Source organism: Gossypium hirsutum, chromosome A13, assembly GCF_007990345.1.
Source record: "Gossypium hirsutum isolate 1008001.06 chromosome A13, Gossypium_hirsutum_v2.1, whole genome shotgun sequence".
Lineage (NCBI taxonomy): Eukaryota > Viridiplantae > Streptophyta > Magnoliopsida > Malvales > Malvaceae > Gossypium > Gossypium hirsutum.
The window spans coordinates 69,967,768-69,993,255 of record NC_053436.1 but is presented as its reverse complement, the minus strand read 5'-3'; the positions used below and the strand labels follow the sequence as shown (position 1 = coordinate 69,993,255).

General features: G+C 32.9%; 1 protein-coding gene across 1 annotated transcript; it reads right to left on the bottom strand.

Moving 5' to 3' along the window:
* Positions 1 to 20,465: 20,465 nt before the first annotated feature.
* LOC107894555 (histone-lysine N-methyltransferase SUVR4) lies at positions 20,466 to 24,899 on the bottom strand. The gene is made up of 7 exons (XM_041085102.1): positions 24,719 to 24,899; positions 23,481 to 23,754; positions 22,553 to 23,317; positions 22,044 to 22,309; positions 21,380 to 21,446; positions 21,189 to 21,239; positions 20,466 to 20,818 (listed from the first exon to the last, which is right to left on the bottom strand). Exons 2-7 carry the CDS (start codon positions 23,664 to 23,666, stop codon positions 20,726 to 20,728), a joined length of 1,428 nt encoding a protein of 475 aa, XP_040941036.1. The 5' UTR covers positions 23,667 to 23,754; positions 24,719 to 24,899; the 3' UTR covers positions 20,466 to 20,725.
* Positions 24,900 to 25,488: the final 589 nt, after the last annotated feature.

Genomic DNA, 25,488 nt, shown 5'->3' with positions numbered 1-25,488 from the left:
ATTCCTGGTGAAGGAATTCTAAAACAAAAATGAAATCCGTTAGTGAATGGAAAATGATGTGCAAGCCGAAGGCACAGGGAGGTTTGGGTTTTAGGGATTTAGCAAAATTCAATATTGCTTTGCTTGCTAAATAGAGATGGAGGCTAATGATGAAATCAGAATGTTTGTTTGCTTGAGTATTGAAAGCTAAGTACTATCCAATTGGACTGATGCTTGGTTACCGGAAGAGTAATATGTCAGAACATTGATTGATATTAATTATACAGTAGTGGCGGATGTTATTAATGTTGAGTCGGCTACCTGGAATTTGGAGTTATTGTGAAAGTTATTTGATGAGTAACAAGTGAGCAAAAACATGACACAGAAGTCTATTCAGCAAGGAGTGGGTATAAATGGCTGCTTAATGGGGAGAGGGTACAACAGGAAATGCTGTTACGTACAACAAGCTGTGTAAACTAAGAATTGCGAGTAAAATAGTCTGGAAATTGATAAACAATTACAGTCCCACGTTTAACAATTTACAGAGGAGAAAGTTGATGGTAGTGAATTGCCGCCCTTTCTGTCGCCTGCTGGAAGAGTCGGTGTTTCATATTTTCCGGAACTTTTGGTTCACCAAACCTGTCCTGCAGGGGGTGGGTTTCGATGTCGGACAAAGTTGGGAAACATGGTTAGTAACTTTATTTGTTAATAATGGTGAAGAACAATATAAATGGTTAGCTATTATTTTCTGGGCAGTATGGCAGCATAGAAATAAGATTTATTATCAGGGAGGAAGGCAAAGTGTATTTGGCCTTGTTTCCTTTATTAAAGCCTACTACACAGAAACTAGCAATGTTGAAGCAGCAATAGCAACCAATATTATGCAGAATGATAATGCATGGAATCCACCAACGATGAATGTGGTTAAAGCTAACTTTGATGCTTCGTTTGATAGGCAAGACCATAGCTCGGTGGCAGGCATAATTTTTAGAGATAGTGAGGAGCATATATTGGCAGCATGTACGTACCCAAATAAGTTTGTGGCCGACACAACTACGACAGAAGCGAGAGCCTGTTTGCAATCTGAGGTGGGAAAATTGAATGGGTAGGAGAAAATGATTATTGATGTCTCCGAGGGTTCAGAGGTACAGAGGCCATGGTGAGTGGCTGAATGCTAGTGATATGAGGGAGCAAAACGAGGGTTGTAGCGACACTGATGAGGAAAAGAGATGGGGCTGCTGTCTTATTGAATCTTTAGTTTTTCTTGGTTCTGTTTGTTAAAGGGTGCTTTGGAGAAGACGATGGGTTTCTTTAGTTTTCTTTAGTGGATTATTTGTTATTTTGACAGTTTTCATTTGCTAAGGGCAGCACCATAATTTGGTTAATTCCTTTAAGTCATCAGTTTTTAGTGAAAAAGAAGAAGAAAATGTTAGTATTTAGTTTTGTTTTAAATCAAATAACCAAAGTAACATTGTAAAAAGCTGATATTGAGATTACTTATGTAGTGGGCCAAATTTGCCCGGCCCAAATAAACACACAAAAAAAACATAAATATTAAATATAAATATTAGCAGTCCAAAGTCCAAATGATTACAATACCCCACAGCCCAACAGTTAAACCTAAGCCCGATTTTAAAACTTGGCCCAAATTTACAAGGCCCGATAAACCCAGAACTCTAAACCAAGACTGAAGCCCTAGCAGCACGTGTTTGCCCCTCAGCATCCTCGGCCTCCGTACCCCCATGCTGCTTCAGCCTAGACCCATACCCCGTGCGCATGCCAACAGACCGGTACCTGGAAAGAAACAAAGAACAGCAACGAGAATGGCAGCCAATAGGAAAATATTTTGTATTTTTCTTTTTTGGTTTTTTCCTGCCGGCTATAAAGCCAACGATTCAATCTTTGTAAGGGGGTGTGCACATTTTACGAACACATACGAAACACGCATATTACGCAATAACAATCAAATACAGAGAAGGAAAATTTCTTCAAAGGTGGTTCTTTTTTTTTCGTTTTTACGTTTCCATTTTCTTTATTTTTCATTTTATTTTGAAATCTATCAAAAAAAGGGGGGGATTTTTCACGAAGAGACTACGCAAACTAGATATAAAAAAATAGAGTATTTCACAAGTCCTTTTTTTTAAAGGTGATTTTCTGCGTAATATTTGCCTGTAAATTTCAGCTGAATGTTTTCATTCTTATGTTTCATTATTGAACTAGGAATTAATAGGAAGAAAAGAATAAGGAATCTCACTTTTGAATCGGTCATTGATCTCACTTTGCTTCGTCAAACTTGAAGTATAAGAAGAGATCCTGAGGCCGAAGATCATCATTAGAGGGCCACGTCTGTTGGCTGTGATTTGAGGAAGAATCGGCGTTGTGTGGAGAAGGAAATCAAGCGGCGCCCTTCATCAATTTTGATGTTGAAAGTGGCGATTGAATGTGAGCAAACCCTTAGGGTTTTCTTTTCCCCTTTTCGTTTGGCTCTGCTGAAATAAGCTTTAGAAGCTGTTTTTTTCTCTCTTTTTTTCACTTTTAAACAGCACCGTGAAACGACGACGTTCAAGGCATGGAATTGTAGCCTTGAAACGACGCCATTTAAGCTTGCCTGGCCCGATCGTGGAGAAGGATAATTTCGCCATGGATCCTTCTTCTTTCACGCTATTATTCAGTTAAATTATGTGCTTATTTCTTATTTGGACTGGTATTTTGAATGTATTTGTAATTGGATTCCTACTTAATCTGAATGTTTCCAGCATTGACCCTTATATGTTTACACGCATTATAGGAAGATCCATATTGATTTTGTAATTTTGTTTCAGTTTATTTTTTTATTCTTTTTTCCTAATTCGTTTCACATGCATAGTTCCTTTTAAGTTCTTGATTGATTAATTATTTTGTTTTTCTTCCTTTGACGATTGTGTTTTGGTTTTAAAATCAGTACTGTATTTTTAGCCTATCATTTTTACATTGCGCATAATGTGCTATATGGATGTTTTGGTGCATTATCATATATATGTATATTATTAATCCTATCTTATTTTATACATGTAATTTCTTTTAAACTTACCCCCATAACTTATTATATATTTTTATCATTTAAATGGAAAAATTCCACATAGTTTACGTATTGTTTGAATTATGGTTAAACATACATGTAGTAATTATATTTAATTTACATGCATTATTAAAGCTATGTTTTTTTGTACATATATATTTTTTAAAACTTATAATTAATTGCGTTTTTTATTTATTATGTATATAATTTATGATAAAACTAGGTTAATATTATAATTCATATTTTAATTAAATGATCTTTTGACATATAATTATTTCTAACATTTTTTCACATGTATATGGCACATATTCAATTATTTTTACTATGGTACATGTTATTATTTTCATATAACTTTATGTAAATATTTTTCTATGTGTATATATCTTCTTTTAAAATTATTTGTGTATAATATTTTTTAAAAAACCCTTTTAAATCATATAATTTATTGTATTTCATATTATCCATACGTTTTTTTATATATATATATTTTGTTACTTATATAACTTACATATTTACTTCATTTTTTATACATTATTAATTTCAAGCTTTTTTTTTTTTACAAATAATTATTCCCAAATTTATTTATATATACGTGTTTTATGAATTTATTATGTACATTATATTTTATCATGTGTTTTATTATTCTTTTATATTTTATATATTATTTAAGCTATCATGTACATTGTCAATTTTAGACCTAAATTCTTTAATACTTTGCATATCATTCGATTTGGAAATATTCATCCTATAACACATATTTTAGAGAGTTGTGTACTATAACACATATTTTAGAGAGTTGTGTATATGCATCTTTAGTTTGTTCTTACAAATGATTTTAAATTCATCAATCTATATATTGTGTAATTTACGTATTCGTCATTATTTTAAAATCATTTTATATCACATTGGCTTCTAATTGCTACTACCATGTATATTACCGTGGCATATTATTTATTCATTCTATTGTCATTATTTTCCATGCATAATTGATATCGAGTCATATTTCCAAGTTAGTCATACTTAGTTGTGATTGTTTGTTAGTTGATTAAATAAATTGTGTTATTTTTGCTCTTCCATCGTCATATTTTTATGCGTACATTACTATCGTTTTCCACTTGGTTTTTGAAATGTAATTTTATAAAATCCGAATTTTATGATTAATTTCATCTTATCTCAAACCGAATTAATGCGTTCTAAGCTAGTTTCACAACTATTAAAAATCCCCTAAACGAAGGCGATGTGCGATATTTGGCAATTCGCGGAATCGTGCCCTAACGTATTGGGTTACAATTTCTCGTTTGCTTAAAATAATCAAATATCCCTTCAAAATTTCACTCGTGACTTCTAAAAATTCGTTAAAACGAAGGCAATATTCGGGGTTTGACAATTCGGGAATCAGGCCCTATCGTGCTGGGTTGTGATTTCTCGTTTGCTCAAAACAATCGAATATTCCTTTAGATTTTCACTCATGTATAAAAAAAAACCCTTTTCAAAACGAAGGTGATGTTCGATGTTCGGCAATTAGAGAATCGTGCCCTATCGTGTTGGGTTGCGCTTTTTCATTTGTTCAAAACAGTCGAAGATCCCTTCGAAATTTCACTCACATTTTCTAAAAACTCTTAAAAACGAAAGAAATGTTCGATGTTTGGCAACTCGGGGAATAGTGCCCTATCGTGCTGGGTTACAATCTCCCGTTTGTTCAAAATAATCGAATATCTCTTCGGAATTTAACTCGTTTTCTAAGGCAAGGTAATGGTCAATGTTTGGGAATTCGAAGAATCGTGCCCTACTATGCTGGGTTTCGGTTTTTCGTTGAACTAAATAGTGAGCATCCTTTTGTGATTTTCAAATTTTCGGACGTCGAAACAAGAAATTCTTGGCAACCGACTCGGGTTATTCAAATGTTATTTAAAAAGAACCACATTTCAAAACATTTTAATTCCAGAAATAAGGACAGTATTTGATCGATTTGGTACCAATTTTTGGGCGTAGTGAGGGTGCTAATCTTTCCTCATGCGTAACCGACTCCCGAACCCGTTTTCTCATATTTTCGTAGACCAGAATCATTGTTTTAGTAAACCAAAAGGTTTTATTAAAATAAATTCTTAGGTGATTTGATCACACCAAAACAAAAGGATCGGTGGCGACTCCATATGTTTTGTTTTTCAAAAGTCGATTCCCCCATTTTTCATAAAAAAATTAATTTTTTTTTAACTGAGGGATGGTTTCGACAACTTATATATTAATAATTTGGTACTATCATATTCTTCTTAATCAAATATGAAAATGTAAGTAGCACCAATAATATTAAATTCTGTTACCAATCTTTTTTTCTTTTTCTTTTTTTTTTTTTTTTGCTTTTCACCAATATTTTCTCACCATTCTCTTCATTTCATCATTTCTGTCCGTTTCCTGTTTTTATTTCAGTAGTGAAATTATAAGTCAATCATCATTAAATCTTGCCAAAAACATTCAATTCATTAAATACAATTTCAAACATCTTACTCTTAATATTCGCATTATTATATTAGATTAAATTTAGATTTTTAGGTCCTGTATTATTAATTTCATAATTTTAGTTTTGAATTGATATTTTTTATATTTTTCATTTTTTTCAAATTTAATTATCAACATAGCTATAGTAATTAATTTCGTTACATAAAATTTTTCTAGTAGTCTCATAAGCTGTAAATTTAGTCATTGTTCTCTATTTCGATTAATTTTTAGTCTCTATATTTTTTAAAATTTTAATTCTTAATCATTAAATTTATTAAAAAATAATGTCTTTTTCATAAGTATTATAAAAAATAATAATAACTTGATGTTATTGTACATACAATAATACGTTTATCGCATAAAATTTTAAAAATAACATAATATAATTTAAAACTAAATTAAATTAAATCTAACAATTTATACCATGCATGAGGACTAACAACTACATTAGAGTATTATTATGTTTTCATAATATATTTAATAAAAGATGTATTTGGTAGATGTACACATTAATTGGAATTATTTCTCAAACAATTATTTTCTCAGGTCACATATTTCATCTTTTTAGCGAGTTTTAAATAACTTGATTCAAAATTTAACTTGTTTTAGGTGCTTGAATGACAACTTTAATAAGACAAAAGTGATAATATTCAAAGTTTTCAACGATAATATTATTAAGTTAACTTATAAATAACCTTTACATTTGATATTTAAAGGGATAAATTAATATTTAATTATTAAACTTGATAATTATTTTTAATTTATTTTTAAAATTTGTTTTTTATCTACACTAGTTTCGAACTGTTATTGAATTTGACCATTGTTCTTAACTTACTTTTTGAAGCTTTTTTTTATTATCTACACTGGTTTTGAAACTTAACAATTTTTCTCAATTTGGTCTCTAACCTTGAATTTTGTTAAGGTATTGGTACTCTAAGATTATGACATGCCATCACTTGAAAAATTTTAGTAAGATTTTAAGTTTAATAATGTTGATACAATTTACCAACAGAGAAAAGATGATGGAGGATGGGAGTATTGATTCACCTAAGTAGCTAACAGAATAATGTGGAATGAGATGTTCTTCTAAGGAGAAGGAAAGTAGGAATAAGAAGGAGAAGGTGACGATGGTGATGGACCAAAAGAGTGATCCCTACTCCCTCATGCACTCAGGCTTATACAAAGGGTCGCCCCTTGTTTGGTAGTGTCGTGTGGCAGTGGTATAGGGTCATGCATGGTTGTGCAAACTAACTAGGTATCAATGTTGTTACATGTCAATTTTCACCATGGTACATGTTGCATGATCTCGTTTTTGTCGTAGGTTGTCTTGCTCTAGCACCTTTATCCTTGAGATTATACCATATTGTGGTTAGGTGGTCCCATGAGAGGTACATAACGAGGGGTGAGTTGCGGAGCGCAAGTGGTGAACCATATGTAGGCTAGTTCAACGAGAGGTTTGTAAGGGGCCACACGTTGATTGGTCAATAGTCTATCACATATCCTTCCTTGGCACGGCTATAACTATCGCCCCCCATCGATTGAAGGGTAGGTTAAAGTCACCTACCTCGAGACATTCCTAAAGGTTAATGAAGATTGGGGATGGGGCATCGCTACTAAGTATCATAGTGGGGTTAGGGAGTTGAAGAGTTTGCTTCCCACCCATGCCAAGGATGTTCGAAGGGAGAGGGTTCTATGTCAAACATTCTGGATGCACACATTAATGATAAAACATTATGACTCATTGTTGGGAAACAAAGCCAATAATGAAATGAGTGTTACAACTTTCCATGAGATACATGTTTAGTTGGGAGTGGTTTTTAAAGTGTTATGTTTACAAATGACGAGGTTTGTCATTTTTATGAGAAACTTTAAGGGCCCCAAAGCCAAGTCCTAATTTCCATATATGCATTCTCCAAAAAAAATTAAATTAAATTTATTGCTTTCTTGCAATTGCAACGTTGATATTTTCATTCAACTATTTTCTTTTTTTCTTGTTCATTGGTTCTTCATTGGTTGGAGCGTCAATAGGGTTTGTCTGAGTTTTTTTAGTTTCTTTCGAGTTCTATGTTTTTATTTGAACTATAATCATGGTCGAAGGAACTTGAAGGGGAGAGGCTAGTAATAAGGGCGACAAAGAGGGCCCTCATTTGATGAGGGAGGTGAGACATCAATAATGTTTTCTCTATCTGTAAGACCCTGTTGTGAAGTGGTCATTCATGCAATGGCGAACCCAACCTGTAAAGCCATGAGCTCACTTGAAGTTGTGAGCTCAAACAAGTCCGCGAGCTCTACACTTACGAGCTCACCTAAAATAACTAGCTCACCTAAAGATGCAAGCTCAACTCAAGTTGCGAGCATAGCAAAGTGTGAGCAGTTACTTTTTTGGTAAACCCCCTAATTGAAGTGTAAACAGGGTTCACAAATTCTGCTATTGGTGTTTTTTCTTAAGTTTACTTATTTGAGTTTACTTGTCAAAGCAAGCAGAGTTAGTATTAATTTGATGTTTTTAGGTACTGATTTATATAATCAAATTGTGTGTAAGTTTTAACTTTTTACATTTTCAAGGTGACTTAGTGGGATTTGTTGATTATTTGTAACCACTACATCTCTATATATTGTAATTCATGTGAAATGAATGATGAAGAGAATTTGATAGCAGTTCATAAAATCTAATAACTATATTTCCTTGTTTTTATTTTCTTAACTTCTCAAAACACCAACGATTGGTATCATAGCCTAAGTCTTTGAGGGCCTTGTGTGTAAGTGTTGATTGTATCTTGTTTGTATTGCAATTTCATTTAGAAGTTTTACACCACCTCCACCTCTTATCTTTGCTAAAAAGTACTATGATATTTGGATAGTGAAGATGAAAACATATTTTTTGGAATATGACTTTCCATTATCACCATTGTCGCCGATGCCATTGTCATCATTATCTTCCTTGTGATCCTTTTCACATACGTCCCTTTCTTCGAACTTAGAAGACCCAAGCTTGTATTTCCCTATACCAAGCTTGACCATGGATTCCGTTACCATCATGGCTTCCTACAGCTTTTGGACACCTCTTTGTTCCACCTCTTGTCTAACCCACGACTTCAATTTATTCTGAAAAGCAAGCAATACTTCTTTCTCAATCACATCTGAAACTTGGAGCATGAGTTCCTTAAACTCTCTTACCCACTTTTGTTTGAACTCTTCTATAATGACCTGAAATTTACGGTTACCAGAAAGTGTATTTTCGGGTCTTTATTTTTAACAAACGGGTTTGTAAATATTTATTAAAAATATTTACGAAGATAATTATGTGATTAATTAGGTTTTGATTAGGTGAATTAGCTTGAGTTAAGATTAATTAGGTGAAATGACTAAATTGAATAAAGGGTGAAAGTTTAATTATAGATTATAAAATTAAAGGAATTAAATGAGAAAATAAATCATACGTAACACTTGTATGGTAAAAAGTAAATACAAGTGTATAAATATTATACATAAGTATAAAATATTAATATGTAAATACTTAATATTTAAGTATATAATAAAATAATATATTATTATAATAATAATTAAATAATAAATAAAACATAAAAGAAAAAGAAAAAGAAACAACAGAATTGGGAACGAAACAGAGGAAAGAAAGAAGAAAAAGGGAAAAAAGAAAAAGAAAGGAAAAACTAGGATTTTAAGGTTCAAGGTTTAATTGGTAAGTCAATTTAGTCTCTTTTCTTATAATCTTGATATTTTTAGAATCTTAGAACAAAATACTACTTGATTTTTGTTGAAATTTTAGAAGTTAGTGAATTTTTAGATGTTGATTAGTTGAATAAATTAAAGTGTTAGGGACTAAATTGAGAGAATTTTGAAATTAGAGTTTATGATGAAATTTGAAAGTTGAAATTAGTTTAAAGTGAGATTTGAATGAAAATATGAAATTGATTTTAAATAAAATAAAGTTAGTTTTGATTAGGGACTAAATTGAAATGTGAGCAAATGTTGATTATAAATTGAAATATTCAATATGAAGTTGTAGTGTATTGATAAATTTTAATTGTTTCGATTTATGTAGCTAACGTTGAGCTGGAGACCTCGGCTAGGAAAGGAAAAGATAAAGTCAACGAGGATTAGCTCAAAAATTACGATTTTTATTTCTATAATCCGAATTTAATAATTAATTGTTGAATTTATTACTTAACGTGTATGGTAAGTAGATTGAGGTAAGTAATTAATATTGTGGTATTGAATTGAATTTTATGAACAAATGTAAATAGTTGAATTGAAATTGTGAGAATTTGTGATTGGTATGGATTTTGATTGAAATTGAATTGAGAAATTGAAATTAAACCCTATTAACTGTATTGAGTTGAGTCGGATATAGTTGGCATGCTATAGGATTGGAAGTATTTAGAGATACTTCGGCCACAAGTCGATGAGACACTATGTGTCAAATTATTACTTCGGATAAATTTGATGAGATACTGGGTGTCAATCTATTACTTTGAATTATTCGAGGAGGCATTGGGTGTCATATTGGTGTGTTTTAGTTGGATCCGTGTATCCGTCAAAGTCCGAGCCATGTTAATAGGGGTAAATAAATGAATTGGCAATAAGATTGATATTGAATGTGACTTTGAAATTTGACATTGAATTGAATTGTGCAAATGAAATGCATAAATTAAGGGTTCATGAAAAGGGTATTGCTATTGCTAAATGTTATGTGAATCAAAGTGAGAAAATCTATTTGAATTAACTATTGATGAGAAATGAAGGTTAAATGGATGAATTGAATTATTGATTGATTAATTGTTACATATGGTTAAAAGTGTATGCTTTAAAATATTATTTTCTCTAAAATATTCAGATTATAAAAATACCACTGAGTTTTAAACTCTGTGTACGGTTTGTTTCCATGCGCAGGTTAGATTAAAGTCGTATTGCCGAATCAGCATCCAGAGCCGATCTCGATCTTAAGTAGTGAAGTATATTTCCTTTTGATAATGGCATGTACCTAGGACATTTTGTATGTCATTTTGAGAAGTATATGTAAATAAAATTATAAGATGATGGTTGTTGTTAGATGAATATTTCTAATATGTTAAGTTTTAATATGAAAAGTTTAAGTTTATGCAAAAGTGAATATAAATAGGCAAAATTTAAGTTGAATTGGCATGATGTAGAAATTGGTTTGAATGAAGTCTTATTGAATTGTTTAATAAAATATGTGAAGTACTGGTATATTGGGTAGATCATTAAGTTGATTAATTGACATGTTTTAAATGTATTTGAATGTATTTTAGATTGGTTGAAAGATTGGTAAATAAATTACTTATTGTTCAAGGTTTGCAGGGTTGGTAAACTTGATAATAAGGCTCATTTTGAGTTCACATGGCCTAGCACACGGGCGTATGGCCAGACCGTGTAAGACACACGGCTTACATATGGACGTGTAGATAGGCTGTGTGTTCCCTACATTTTAAAAATTTAAAACAGAATGCCCAAGAAATTATACACGGGCAAAGACGCGAGTGTGTATCTCAGCTATTTGAGGCACACGGCCTAGCACACGATCATGTGACTGACCGTGTGGCCTAAGTCAGAGAGTTACACGTGATCTAACACGGCCTGAAGCATGGGCGTGTTTAAGGTCACATGGGCGTGTCCCTAGGCCACATGAGCATGTGAGCCCTTTATTTAGGAAAATTTTTCTAAACTTACAATTAAGTCTCGATTTGTTTATAACACTTGATTTGGGCCTCGAGGGCTCAATAAAAGGTCGTATGTTAATTTATTATGTAATTGTTTGTATTTATTCTGAAATGTTCGGTAATACTTCGTAACCTTATTTTTGTGACAGATAAGAGTTAAAGGATGTTACATCTTGCAACTTCCTAACAGTGCCTTCGAACCAATAGCTCAGATACCATTTGTCATGGGGCTAAATCTTTCATCTCGCAATCCGTACAGCCTTAGCCAATCTGTTCACTCCAAACTCTCCTAAGACAGTTTTCCCAAAAACTGAGGATTCCTTTAGAATTCCTCTAAAGCACCAATTTATATAGAAAAAACAATTATGCCAAAAGAAGCTTCAAAAGAACAACATAAAACTATAAAAAGAACGTAAACAAAGTGTTTGAGTAAATGCTCAAAAAGTTCTATTACTCTTAAAAATTCAACTTACAATAGATAAAATACAAATAATGGGATGCTCTCTATTTATAGTTGAGCTCCCCCAAAACCAACAGTTACATCGACAGACGAGATTAACCTATCCCTTGATTTTAGAGATTTACAAGATTACATCATATCAAATCAAATCTACAAGATATGATTTCCATATTTACGAAAAATAGCCTATATTGTCATATCTTCCTTATCAGGCCAACTAGACTTCTCCAACAGTTCTTGGAATTAGGCCAATTTTCATGGGCTAAATGACCCCCATTTAATCGATAGATCTCTATGGGGCGCATCCTGTGCATGGTCACGGGCTTTACACTTTGGCCCGTGACACAAGAAGATGGGTCAATCAGACAAGTGATACGAGTCACAAAAGCCCAAATTCTTGAAGGCGAGGCCCAATAAGCAAATTCCCAGCCCAATCAAGAAATCCATCCATACTTAGTTGAAAATCAGGCCAAATTGTCAAAGTGGCCCAAGTTGTAAAGTTTTATTTTTATTTTTATTTATTTATTTATTTATTTACTTAGTTTAAATTTTTATGTCAATATTCAGTCCAAGAGTCCCAGATAAAATGACATTTGACCGAATTTCGATATTAAAATAATTAGGAGTTTTTTTTATTTTAGTTTTCTAATTAGATTAGGACTAGGTTATAAGGCCTATTTAAAGGCATGGCTGTCCACCTTGTTAAACACTTATCATTATTATTAAAATTTCAGATTTGTTGAGAGCAGAATTTTCTTTGAGTTTTCTCCAAGATTTCTCTCTTGAGTTTTCTTTAGAAGTTGTTTTAACAATCTTGTGATTGTGGGAGTTATCTTCAACCTTCTTCTTGCCATTGATATTCTTTGGAGGGGAGATTAGAGCCGTTTGAAGGGAGTTGTGAGATCTTTCGAGATTTCAAGGCTTCTTAGGACTTATCTTTTAATTTTTTACTGTCAATTCTTTCTTTATTTCTACTTGTGCTGAATCATTATCTAATCTATTTTCTGTTCTTATTGTGTTTTCAGCCTTTTTCTATCTTAAGGAATCAGCCCAAAAATCCCCAATTTCTAGGGTTTTTCCATACTCTTTTTGGGTGAAATTAGATTGTCGAAATTTGGGGAAAACTATCTTGGTGTTCAATTGGGCAGAATCACAATCTCCTTGAGGGTTTCAAGAACCCTAACACTTATTTCTATTCTCAATTTGATTCTTTGCTGATTTGGGGATTTTATTTCAGATCTGAAAATTCAAAAATCTAATCTTTTAATTTTCTGTTTCGTTTCAGATCTAATTGTTTAGGGTTTTCGTAGGAGTTTCTCGTGACTTGGCAACTCGATCTTGGTCCGCGCGCAACCCCGTATCATTTGGTATCAGATTTTGGGCGTTTTGGGTGTTCTTGGTTGATTTCTAAACTGATCTCTATTTTTTAAATTACAAACAGCAGTTTTACCCAGAAAAATTTTCGAAAAAAATTCATTTGAGTGGGTAAACGTTTTCTGATTGATCTGAAATTTTACATACATATTTTTGGCACTGTTATTGAATATACAAAAATATTTCCCGCAAAAAAATAAGTCGAAAAAGTCAAAAAATTGAAAAAAGATGAAATCCAATAAAAAATTAAAAAAATATTCAGCGGGTTGAATTTGGTGCCCAAATTTTCCAGATCAAAAATTCAATATTTGAACACATTCCAGATTTAATTTTGTGATTTTTGGAGATCAGGAACACCTCGAACGAAGTTGTCAAGTTACTCCGCAGTTTTTCGGGTTTTCTGTTTTCAGCAATTTTTATTGATTCTTAGCTGTAGGTTTTCATTTGTTTACCTTTATTCTTCCTTTACGTTATCTAACACCTTCTTGTTTCTTGTGTTAGTAGGATTTAAACGTGTGCACAACTTCTTCCTCGGTGCAACACGAATCAATTGGTGTCTCGTCAGTTTTTGGCATCCTAGTGCAAATTAGGATTCTTTGGTAGTTTGGTTCACACTCTCTAATTGGTTGATATAAACTCTGATAAAGAACTTACAAGATTGAATTCGACCTCATTGAGAATTTGATTTTTTCTTTTTGAGTGATTAACGGTGAGGTTTGATAACTTTTATTTTTGAGTGTTGAGTGTTTTGCAGGTTTTAAAAAAAATGTCTACAGGTGATAATAATAGTGACATATTTAAAAAATTCCAACAACAGTTGGATGAACAGGCTGCTGCTCTTCGAGCTTTGACTGCTACCATCAATGAGGTGCAATTGAATCAAGAACCTCAATATCGAAATCCAATCAAAGAAGATAGGGATAACCAACCCCAGAGGCGCGGCCCTCGACGTGTCACTAGAATGGATGATGATTTTCATGATCGTGGACAATCATCTTTGGCAAAACCAAAGAGCGAGCAGCAACGAGAACATCTCTTTCATACTCGCTGCCACGTACAAGGTAAGCTTTGTAGAGTAGACAAAGACGAGGAAAGGCTAGTGAGGAATGTTTCCACTAACCAAGATATGAATTTTTCTTGTGTTGCTACTTTTCAGGTTCCTGAAAGATCGAAAGATAACTTTCAACTTCAATACCTCTCAAATGAAAGACGCTTTCATACGATCAACTTAGGCAAAGATGAAATCACACTACATGATCCCGAAGGTAAGCGAGGTAAGGAAATTTTAGAAACCGAGTCCATTGCAGATTTGAAAATTATTGATAAAACTTTTGGTGACTTAGTTCTTAAAAGATCCCCTCATTTTGATCCGATTAATTGTTACTCTTCGATTGTGGTTGATAAAGTCATTACGAAAAGAAGCGTGATTTGTTATTCTCTTGATTTACCTTGTGTAAAATCCTCGAATTTGTCCAAATCTGTTTTGGAGAATAAGGTAACGAAATTTTCCAAATTTGTTTTCAATTTATATTCGTGCCTTAAACAGTTTATGTGGTTGTACATGAAGTTTGAGTTCCATTTGACAAAGGTTAACTCAACAACGGAGATTCAACTACACTATGCCCCCGATGAGTGAAGGTTTGTTTTAAATGAAAAAGGTAAAATCGACCCTTATTCTTCTGCTTATCGAGGTAAGATGCTTGAAACCTTTGAAACACTTTTGTACTCCTCGGATAGTGATAAAGATCGTGTTGATGAACACTTAGATCAAAACGTGCTTGACTGTCCTATTTTATTTATTGATGATCTATCTGTTTTGATGGTTGATAAAAAGATTCTTGTTTTTGATAATGCATGTGTGAGTGAATCTATAGACCGTCGATTAATGCATGGTATGATTATGCAACTCTGTGAACCATGTGAATCTTTTCAAATACCTACTTGTGACGATTATGTTTACCGTTTGATTTATTACTCGCAATTTATTCATGGTTTGTGGGAACAATGTGAGACGACTGAATGCCTTAAAACATGTCCATCTTTGTTTCAAATATTTGACGAGGCAGTGGTGAGTAAATTAGATTGTTTGCATGGTAATCTGAATCTGTCCATTCACATGCGTTATACCTGTTCTGTTATGCTTATGATTGGACTACAAGCTTGTTTCCGTTGCTATTTACTATCTCATGGCTATTCTTTTCAGTGGACTCAATTGCCATTAGTCCCGTTCGATAGAGGAAAGTCGAGTTCATTTGATTTTTTAGATTCGAGGACGAATCTTTTTGAGGAAGGGGGGAATGATACGAGTCACAAAAGCCCAAATTCTTGAAGGCGAGGCCCAATAAGCAAATTCCCAGCCCAATCAAGAAATCCATCCATACTTAGTTGAAAATCAGGCCAAATTGTCAAAGTGGCCCAAGTTGTAAAGTTTTATTTTTATTTTTATTTATTTATTTATTTATTTTTACTTAGTTTAAATTTTTATATTCAGTCCAAGAGTCCCAAATAAAAGACCCTTGGCCGAATTTCCATATTAAAATAATTAGGAGTTTTTTTTTTAGTTTTAGTTTTAGTGTTCTAATTAAATTAGGAAAACATTTGAAAGGCCTATTTATATGGCTTGGCCAGCCACCCTACATTACATTACAATTACATTGAAAATTTCAGATTTGATTTGAGTGAAAATTCTCTTTGAGTTCTTCAAGGATTTTCTCTTGAGTTTTCTTTAGAAGTTGTTTTAACAATCTTTTTGATTGTGGGAGCCATCTTCAACCTTCTTCTTGCCATTGATATTCTTTGGAGGGGAGATTAGAGCCGTTTGAAGGGAGTTGTGAGATCTTTCGAGATTTCAAGGCTTCTTAGGACTTATCTTTTAATTTCTTACTATCAATTCTTTCTTTATTTCTACTTGTGCTGAATCATTATCTAATCTATTTTCTGTTCTTATTGTGTTTTCAGCCTTTTTCTATCTTAAGGAATCAGCCCAAAAATCCCCAATTTCTAGGGTTTTTCCATACTCTTTTTGGGTGAAATTAGATTGTCGAAATTTGGGAAAAACTATCTTAGTGTTCAATTGGGCAGAATCACAATCTCCTTGAGGGTTTCAAGAACCCTAACACTTATTTCTATTCTCAATTTGATTCTTTGCTGATTTGGGGATTTTATTTCAGATCTGAAAATTCAAAAATCTAATCTTTTAATTTTCTGTTTCGTTTCAGATCTAATTGTTTAGGGTTTTCGTAGGAGTTTCTCGTGACTTGACAACTCGATCTTGGTCCACGCGCAACCCCGTATCAACAAGTCTTACTGAACCAAACCTATTGTATAGTGTAAAAATTGTAAACAATTTGGTCATAAATTTAAAATTTGTAAAAACAAAGTGCAACAACAATAGCAGTCTAATCAGACTGAGATTGCTAATGAAAATCAAGCTTAAAAGGAGCTCGCATTCACTACATCATGCTTTGTAATTAACAACCAAGACAAGAAAAATTGAATGATTGATAGTGGTTGTACAAGCCATATAATTTTAGATGAAAGCATGTTTAAGAAGATTTACAGCATGTTTAAAAAGATTTACAAATCCTTCAATTCGAGAATTAGAGTTGGAAATGGACAAATTATTAAAATCAAGAGAAAGAGAGATGTTTAGATTAGCACTCCTGCAAGTACAAAAGTTATTACTTATGTTCTTTCTCTACGCGATATAAATCAGAACTTGCTTAGTGTTGGTCAATTTGTTGAGAAGAATAATTTTATTATTTTTGAAAAAATAAATGTGTTATATCTAATTTAACTAGTCATGAGCTTATGTTAGTTAAAATGAGTGACAAGATCTTTGTTCTAAAGTGGAATTCAGTTACCTTTAAAGCTTACTCTAGTTCAAATGATGATATTGACTTGTGGCACAAGAGACAGGGGCATGTCAATTACATTTCGCTTAATATGTTGTATAAGCATGGCTTGGATGAGAACATGTGTGAAGTTAATGAGTGAACTGTAGTGTGCAATCTATGTCAATTTGGGTTGTAAGAAAGACTTCCATTTACTGTCAACAAGGCATGGCGAGTTACTGAAAAACTACATCTAGTTTACACTGATGTATGTGGACCAATGAAGACTACTTCACTTAGCAACAACAACTACTTCATTTTACTTATTGATGATTACACTAGATATTATTATGTGTATTTTTTTAAGACACCTTTTGAATAAGGGTTCAAATGCAAGCCATCAATGTACATTTGAAAATCTTTGGTTACTTGTACTACGTACTTATTCCTACTGTTAAAAAAACAATCTGGAAAGAAGAGCAAAATCAAGTATTTTTGTTAGCTACAACAACTGTAAGAAAGGATACAGGATTTTTGACTTCTTCACCAATAAAGTGTTTCAAAGCAGAGATATTAAATTCAGTGAGGAAGCCTTATGAAACTAGGAAGCTACGGAAGCAAAAATGATTGATCAAAGTCAAATTAAGTTGAATGTACGAACTGATGAAGTTCAAAACCAAGATTTTGATTATTTTGATGACTTACCAATCAAAGGCACCAAGCTTATATTTGAAGTATATGAGAGATATAATGTTTTCGTATTAGAGCTTGCAAGATATGAAGAGGAAACAAAATAAAATGGCTAGACAAAAGCTATAAAAGCTGAGATAGCCATGATCAAGAAGAGTGGAACTTGGGAGTTGGTTAACAGACCAATTTGCAAGAAGGTTACTAGTTTAAAGTGGATCTACAGAACCAAGTTAAATGTTGATGGTTTAATAAACAGACTCAAAGCCAGGCTAATTGCCAAATAATTTAGTCAATAGTATGGTATTAACTATGCTAAAACCTTTGTACCAGTAACTAGATTAAACATCATCAGGTTGCTCTTGACTATGACAACTCATAAAGGATGGAAGATACATCAGCTCAATGTAAAGTTTGCATTCCTTAATAGTATTTTGAAGGAAGAAGTTTATGTTAAACAACCATAAGGGTTTTTAGCTGATGGCGAAGAGCATATGATATACAAGTTGAAGAAAACCTTGTATGACTTGAAACAAGCTCTGCAAGTTTGGTATGAGAGAGTTTCCAAACACCTAACGAGCTTGGGATTTTAAAGGAACATCATTGATAGTGTCCTTGTATGTTGACGACCTGCAAGTAACTGGCAGTACTGGAAACCTGTTAACTAAGTTTTAAAAACATATGCAAGCTAAATTTGAAATGTCTGATCTTAGAGACATGACTTATTTTCTTGTTTAGAAGTAATTCAATCGAATCAAGGTATATTTATCAATCAAAAAAGCTTTTCCTTAAAGCTTTTGACAAGATTTTGTATGAAAAATTACAAACCAACAAAGACACCCATTACCCAAGGTGAAAAACTCTTAAACCATGGTGAGTATGAAAGAGTTTATGAAAGTAATTATAAGCGCCTTATAGGATATTTGCTTTATTTGACAACATCTAGGCCATATATTATATTTGTTGTTAGTTTGCTTTCGAGATTTAAGTATTGTTGTAATGTGATCCATTTTAAAGCTGCAAAGAGAGTTCTCAAGTATGTCAAAAGAACCCTGAGTTATGAAGTTGAATATGTGAAAAAAAGGAGCTGAAGTTGATTAGTTTCACAAATAGTGATTGGCTTGATTCTGTTGAAGATATAAAGAGCACTTAAGGGTACGTTCACTTTGGGATCAAGTGTATTTAGTTGGAGCTCAAAGAAGCAAGAAATTGTTGCACAATCAATCGCTGAATCTGAGTAGATCGCAGTATCTGCAATAGCAAGTCAAGCATTTTGGCTAAGAAAGTTGGTATCTGATTTAAATCTTAAGCAAGTGGAAGGAACAGAAGTATATTGTAACAATTAATCTACTACTGCTATTGCAATTGCAAAGAACCTTGTCTTCTATGGCAAGACAAAACACTTCAAGATAAAAGATCACTTTATTAGAGAGGTCAAGCAATCAAATGAAGTGAAGCTGGTTCATAGCAGTTCAGATGTTCAACTTGTTGATATTCTCACAAAACCTCTTGGAACGTTGAGGTTTGAAAGGCTAAGACATGATACTGGAGTTCACAGTATTATGGCTAAGGAGGAGTGTTGTAAAGTGGCCATTCATGCAATGGCAAGCTCAACCTACAAAGCCACAAGCTCACTTAGGGCCAGTTCTTCATTGCTTTTGAAAAGTGCTTTTGAAAAATACTGTGGAAAAGTGCTTTTGAGAAGTACTTTTGAGAAGTGCTTTAGAAAAATTTAAGTGTTTGATATTACTCTCAAAAAGTGCTTTTGAAAATTAAAATGTCCATTTTAGACATGATATTATAAAGTAACAAATATGTATTTAAATAATGTTCAAATTAGTTAATATTATGATATTTTAGTAAAAATATAAAAAAATTTATTATAACTTATTGTTAATATTTTAATATATAATATTAATTTTAAATATTTCTAAGTAATTAATATTAATTATTTATTAAATTTAATTAGAATATATAAACTATATTTAAATATTTGAATATAATAATTAAATATTTTTAATTAGATATTGACACAATTATATTATTTTAAAAAATATTTTTTATTTTTAATTAATGCTTTTAACACATTTGTAAAAATCATATTAAATAACCAAGAAAGAGAATACAAAATAATAGCACCAAACACATTTTAAGTCAAAAAGTAAGGTTAAAAAGGTAAAATAACAGCCAAAAGTGCTTTTTGACTGAAAAAGCTAAAATTTACTGCTTTTTCATTTCTAAAAAAGCTCATCCCAAAAGCTAAAAAAGTTGCCCCAATGATATGTGTTCATTGCTTTTAAGAGAAAAATACTTTTTTTTAGAAAAAAGTTCATCCTAAAAGTAATGGAGAACACACCCTTAAAGTTACGAGCTTAAACAAGCTTACAAGCTCTACACTTGTGAGCTCACCTAAAGATACAAGCTCATCAAAGCTATGAGCTCAATTCAAGTTGCAAGCATATCAAAGTGTGAGCAGTTACATTTTTGGTAAACCCCCAATTGAGATGCAAGTGTGAGCATATCAAAGCTCTGCTTGTTTGAGTTTACTTGTCAAATCAAGCAAAATTAGTTTTGATTTGATATTTTTTAGGTATTAATTTATCTAGTCAGTTTGTGTGTAAGTTTTAACTTTACATTTTCAAGGTGACTTAGTGGTATTTGTTGATTATTTGTAACCACTACACCTATATACATTGTAATTTATGTGAAATGAAAGATGAAGAGAATTTGATAGCAACTTATAAAATCTTATAAGTATTTTTTCTTATTTTTATTCTCTCAACTTCTCAAAACTCCAACACACTCCATCCCAAAACCTTAAAAAGCATTGAACTTCTTACTATTCAACCAAACATAATCATAGTTAGATAATATATAAATTGAGCCGATTCGGATATTTGAAAAATTACAAATATTTTATCCATTGGTGTATCGATTTCAAAATGGAATGGGAAAATGTCAGTACCAGGAAAGATGAGGAGAAATTGAGGTATCTAAGGCTTAACATACTGTATCATTGGAACCCTAAAACAAACCAATAGCTTGTACGAAGTTACTTGCTATTAAAGAAACAGAGATTCTTCAGTAAAATGTAGGGTAAAGTCCATGAGTTTGATGGTTGGAAAATACCAGACAAACCTTATCGTTTCACATCTCGACAAAATGCACTTCTGCAGCAGCATTTGAATGCCTTAATTGGGTGCTCATCATCATTGAAGTCTATCCCATAGTCCTGCATTTATGTCAATGTTTAATAGAATGGAAATAAACATATTCAGTTATGTTGCTCAAATTCGAGTCTAGGTACCAAATATTTGTATATATTATATATGGGTCCTAGAGAATCATATCCCAATATACCCATGTCCATATATGCGTCAGACGGACACGGCATATTAAGAAAAATGAAGTTTTTAGTAACAATTGCTTACGCTTTAATGCATCTAAAAGGCCTTTGAAAGTTCAATCTCATACCCATGTTTAAATATATCTCAAACACGAATACCTTGAGAAAAGTAATCAAGTGTCTGAGCTAACCTAGAGTTTTAACTTCAGCAAATAACATCGTAATAATCGTAATAAACATTTGTAGACCAGCTTACCCATGTTAACTCTTCTGAAGCTCTCACATCTCTAGTAGTAAAAAGGGCAAGCTGTTCATAGAAACACAAAGTAAATATATAAATAACTTAGCACTTCAAATGCATTTCAGTAAATGCAGGCAAACACCAATCCGATGCTTTGATTCTAGCCTCAAGCAAACTCGAAAATTTATTACCGGTCCAATTCATACATGATAATAATGGCGATCAGGAGTCTCCACTTCAACTGGAATGTCAATCAAGTTTGCATCAAAGCATCTGAAATGTTAATAATAAACATCATGGTAACTGTTAGCAGAGATTTATCACACAGTTGAAAGGAACCCCATAGCACATTCAGCAAATGTTTGAAAGTTTTAAGTACTAGCATCTGTAATATTAAGTGATGGTGTTTCAGAATGAAAGCAGAAATAGTGTGTCATTTTCACTGGCTCTCAGTCTGGCTTGATGATTCAGAGTACTCGAAACCTCATGTCCCATGTTTGCCCATGTTTGAGGAGCAGCGGGAGTGAATAGAGAACATCAAGTAATAATGTCCCAGCACCGACTATCTAATAAAGAAAACATTTTTTGAAGGTCCTTAGGCAATGTTTCTCACAATAGCAACCTACAAGGCTATTGCTAAACATTATGCATATGAACACAGTAAAACTCCTTCAAATGGTTGCAAATCAATTAATAATGTAACAAATCTGAACGATGAATGCCATGGTCATACTTACAAGATTAGTTAACGCGTTTCTTTTCTCATTTTTTATCACGTTCTTTCTTCTTACAGTACGAGAGGAAATGAAATGAGGCCAATTGGCATATGATGCTTAAAAATGTATATTTATTTGAGCTCAAGAAAATTACCTATGGTTAATAAACCTGGCAACGTTTCCGCAGAAAGTTGCATCCAGGCAAAGTGCCTCCTCATCCTTTAAAACTCTCTCTGAGCCCCAGTCTGCATCCAGTGTTACAGGATATGTGTGTTTCTCATTGCCACTACCTTTCAGATTCCGCTCGAATAACTCGGTATTGGTCAAGATCTCCCCAACATATTCACAAACAAAGGTTCCTTTTGGCAAGTCCTGGAGTGTCTTAACACCCCAACCTTTCCCTTCTCGAGTCCAGAACACCTAAAGTGCAAATCAAGGATTAACTTTTCAGTAGCAACAGTAATGCACCATAAGTTAAGGCCAATTTAAGACATTAATGGTGTATATGAAGGGCAAACGCTAAAAGCTTAATTAAGTCATTTTGCAAAGTTGCATTTCTACATATGAAACAGAAATGGCAAATGAGTACGCTAAAAACATTTCCATTAGTGAAGAAGCAAATTATTGCTTATCAAACTACAACAGGAGCCGGCAGAGTTTTACCTGCAATTTGCATGTAATACCTCTCTGTACAACTCGATTCCCGCACTGCATGTTACATCCACATTTTCTCCAGCATTCTTTAATGAATTTCCTGACCAGGTGGCCCTTGCATTTTTCAGGCTTATACTCATTTTTCAACCTCTCTAATGGACAATCCTGACAGTAAACGGAGTCGTGCCCCTCGGGATCCTGTTTCATAGATATACAGGCTTTAAGAAATTTATCTCTTAGTTGACCATCTGTTGTGTAAGCAAACTCGCCACCAGTTTCATGAGCACAGGCACAAGGTATCGATACTGAAAGACAGTCTCCTGAACAACCCGAACAGCAATCCTCATCAGCAACCCGAGCCAAAGAGATATGCACATAAGCATCTTGATATATTATGTTGTCTCGCATGTATGTAAACTTTGGCAGTTCCTGATTGCCAATTTCACCTACCAAAGAAATTTTCACATTTTCCGTGCCCTTAGTTATGTCGTTTATAATATGCAAGGGCCTGTTTTTCTCGCAAGTAACAGGTTGCTGTTGAGGCTTTTTACATGAATTCGAACAACCAGAAGAACTCGAATCTTTCTTATTCAAAAAGGTAGCTCCCTGTTGAAGGTTTACACTAGGCTTTCCGAGCTCTTCAGGAGATAAAATTTGCCTTGCACTACCCTTTGTAGGTGAAGCCTGATCCTCTGGATCTTGCAAGCACAACCGTTTAGGCAATCTGCTAGACTCACCATAATCCCCAACAACATTTTTCCGATCATCTTCTCCCTGTAGAAAAAGATCAAGGGATTAGAAACCGAACATTGTCATCCATCAGGTCACTCCTTGACTAACATACAGGAAATGTAATAATATGTCCCCAAAATGTATAAATAGATAAGATATGAAATAAATCACTGCACTAAGAAAAAGGAAACAACATGAAAAATACTTTATTTTCCTTGAGCTCAAAATATGCATCGATAAGTGCTCGATAGTCTTCTGACTCAATTAGATCCCAGTTGTTATTAAACAATTTCAGGAGGTGTTCCAGCACTGGTGTAACCTCTTGATCAGGAAGACCTAAAGCTCTTGTAGCATGAAAGGCCTTGCGAGCTCTTTCCCTTACAGACATCATAAATGATTAAAAGAAATATCTTGATTTTTCGACTCAGCAATCACCCGTTTCCTTCTCCTCCTTCAAATATCTCCTATTGTGTTATAGCCTGCAGCAGTGGAAGTTGCAAGATTAACTAAACAAAATGAAAAGCTACTTGCTAAGACTAGAAGGTTATTGCAATTAGTGAAGTCCAATCAATGACACAAAGTGGAAAAGGCAATCCAGTACACATATAAAACTGATGAACATACCTGTGCACGCGGGTACGCACGCACACACGCACACATAAATAAAGTATATAATATATAAGTAAGAAAAAGATAAGGAAACATTAACATGGAAAATATTACATGAGAAAGGCACCTGAAATAACCAGATGGCACATCTCAATCAAACAGTGGAATTTAAAGAACAAAGATGAAATGTTTAAACATGTCTAAAATATGTTATTAAAATATCCAGTTTCGTTTGAGTTTCCTTATGAGCAAAAATAATTCCTTCTTTCAATCCACTCATTGACGACTGCTTAGACTAGTTTGGTAAGAAAGATAATTTAAAAAAAAAATCTAAAATAGTTAAAGCTTTTATATAAGAACATGGACTGAAAGTTTTTATCTTTCCACTTTCTATTCTTGCTACCAAACAAAGCCGAGCAAAAGAAAATTTGTTCATGTCATTGATGATCGATTTCTTGTTGTACAAGATACCAAAACCCTCACCTCAATAACATTTAAACAAGTTATATAGTCAATTTTGACATCACAAAATAACATTCCCCCAAAAAAGAAAACCTAAAAGGTCATCGTTGCTTATGTGTTCTTAACAACCAAGTAAATTCATCTCGAATAAGTTCTTAACAAATAAGTAAATTAATCTCGAATAAAAAAGAGTAGAGAAAAAACAATATTTATGTTTATTTTAACTAAATCACATTGCTAATACAACTAGAACATAACATTGAACACCCAAAATGAGCAGATTTTCTTTCATCTGTTTGGTTACCAAGAAAATGCAAGTCCGAAAAGAAAAACGTTGTAGGTTTAGAAGAACATGTTTGAAGTTTCCCTTACCCCCATCATTACAAAAACATGACCTTCGATAAAACATCATCACAGTTAAAACTAACGTTGAGACATTGTTAAAAAGAACAGTGAAACGTACGGACAAAGAGTAGAAAACGGAAGGAAAAGAGGAGGAGAAGGAGAAGAGGAAGAAGAAGAAGAAGCGTCACTCTCTCAAAGCAGAGAAAATTGGGGGGTTTTTTTTCACTAAAGAGAATGAAAAGGTTGTTTGTTTTTTATGGGAATATAAAACAAAATCAGCGTACAAAGGCTGCTATGGTTTTTTTCCGCAGTTTTTTTTAATGTACGGATGGGTACATGTCGGGTCGAGTTTTGACCCGGCTCTTATCCCGTTTGGGTACCTCTTCTATTGTGCGATACAGCGACGAAATTCATTTGCTTTTGTTGCATTTGGCTAGTTTGTTTGGCATAATGAATTTTTTGTCCTCCAACTTAATAAAAAAAATCATTTTAGTCCTCCATTTAAATTTTACCTTTTTTTTAATCTTTAAACTTGTATTTTTTGCCAATTCACCTAAAAATAACATTTTTTAACTATAATGATGTGGCATATACTTAAATTGCCACGTGGATGACACTTCATCATTTAATTAATTTTTAAAATAATAAAAAATATTTTTTATAATTTGTATACTTTTTTTTAAATAATTTTAATGATTTTTATTTTTTAAAAATAAATTTTAAAAAAATAATTAAATGCATATGTATGCCATATCAATAAAGTTAAAAAAAATATTAATTTTTTAATTTACTTTAAA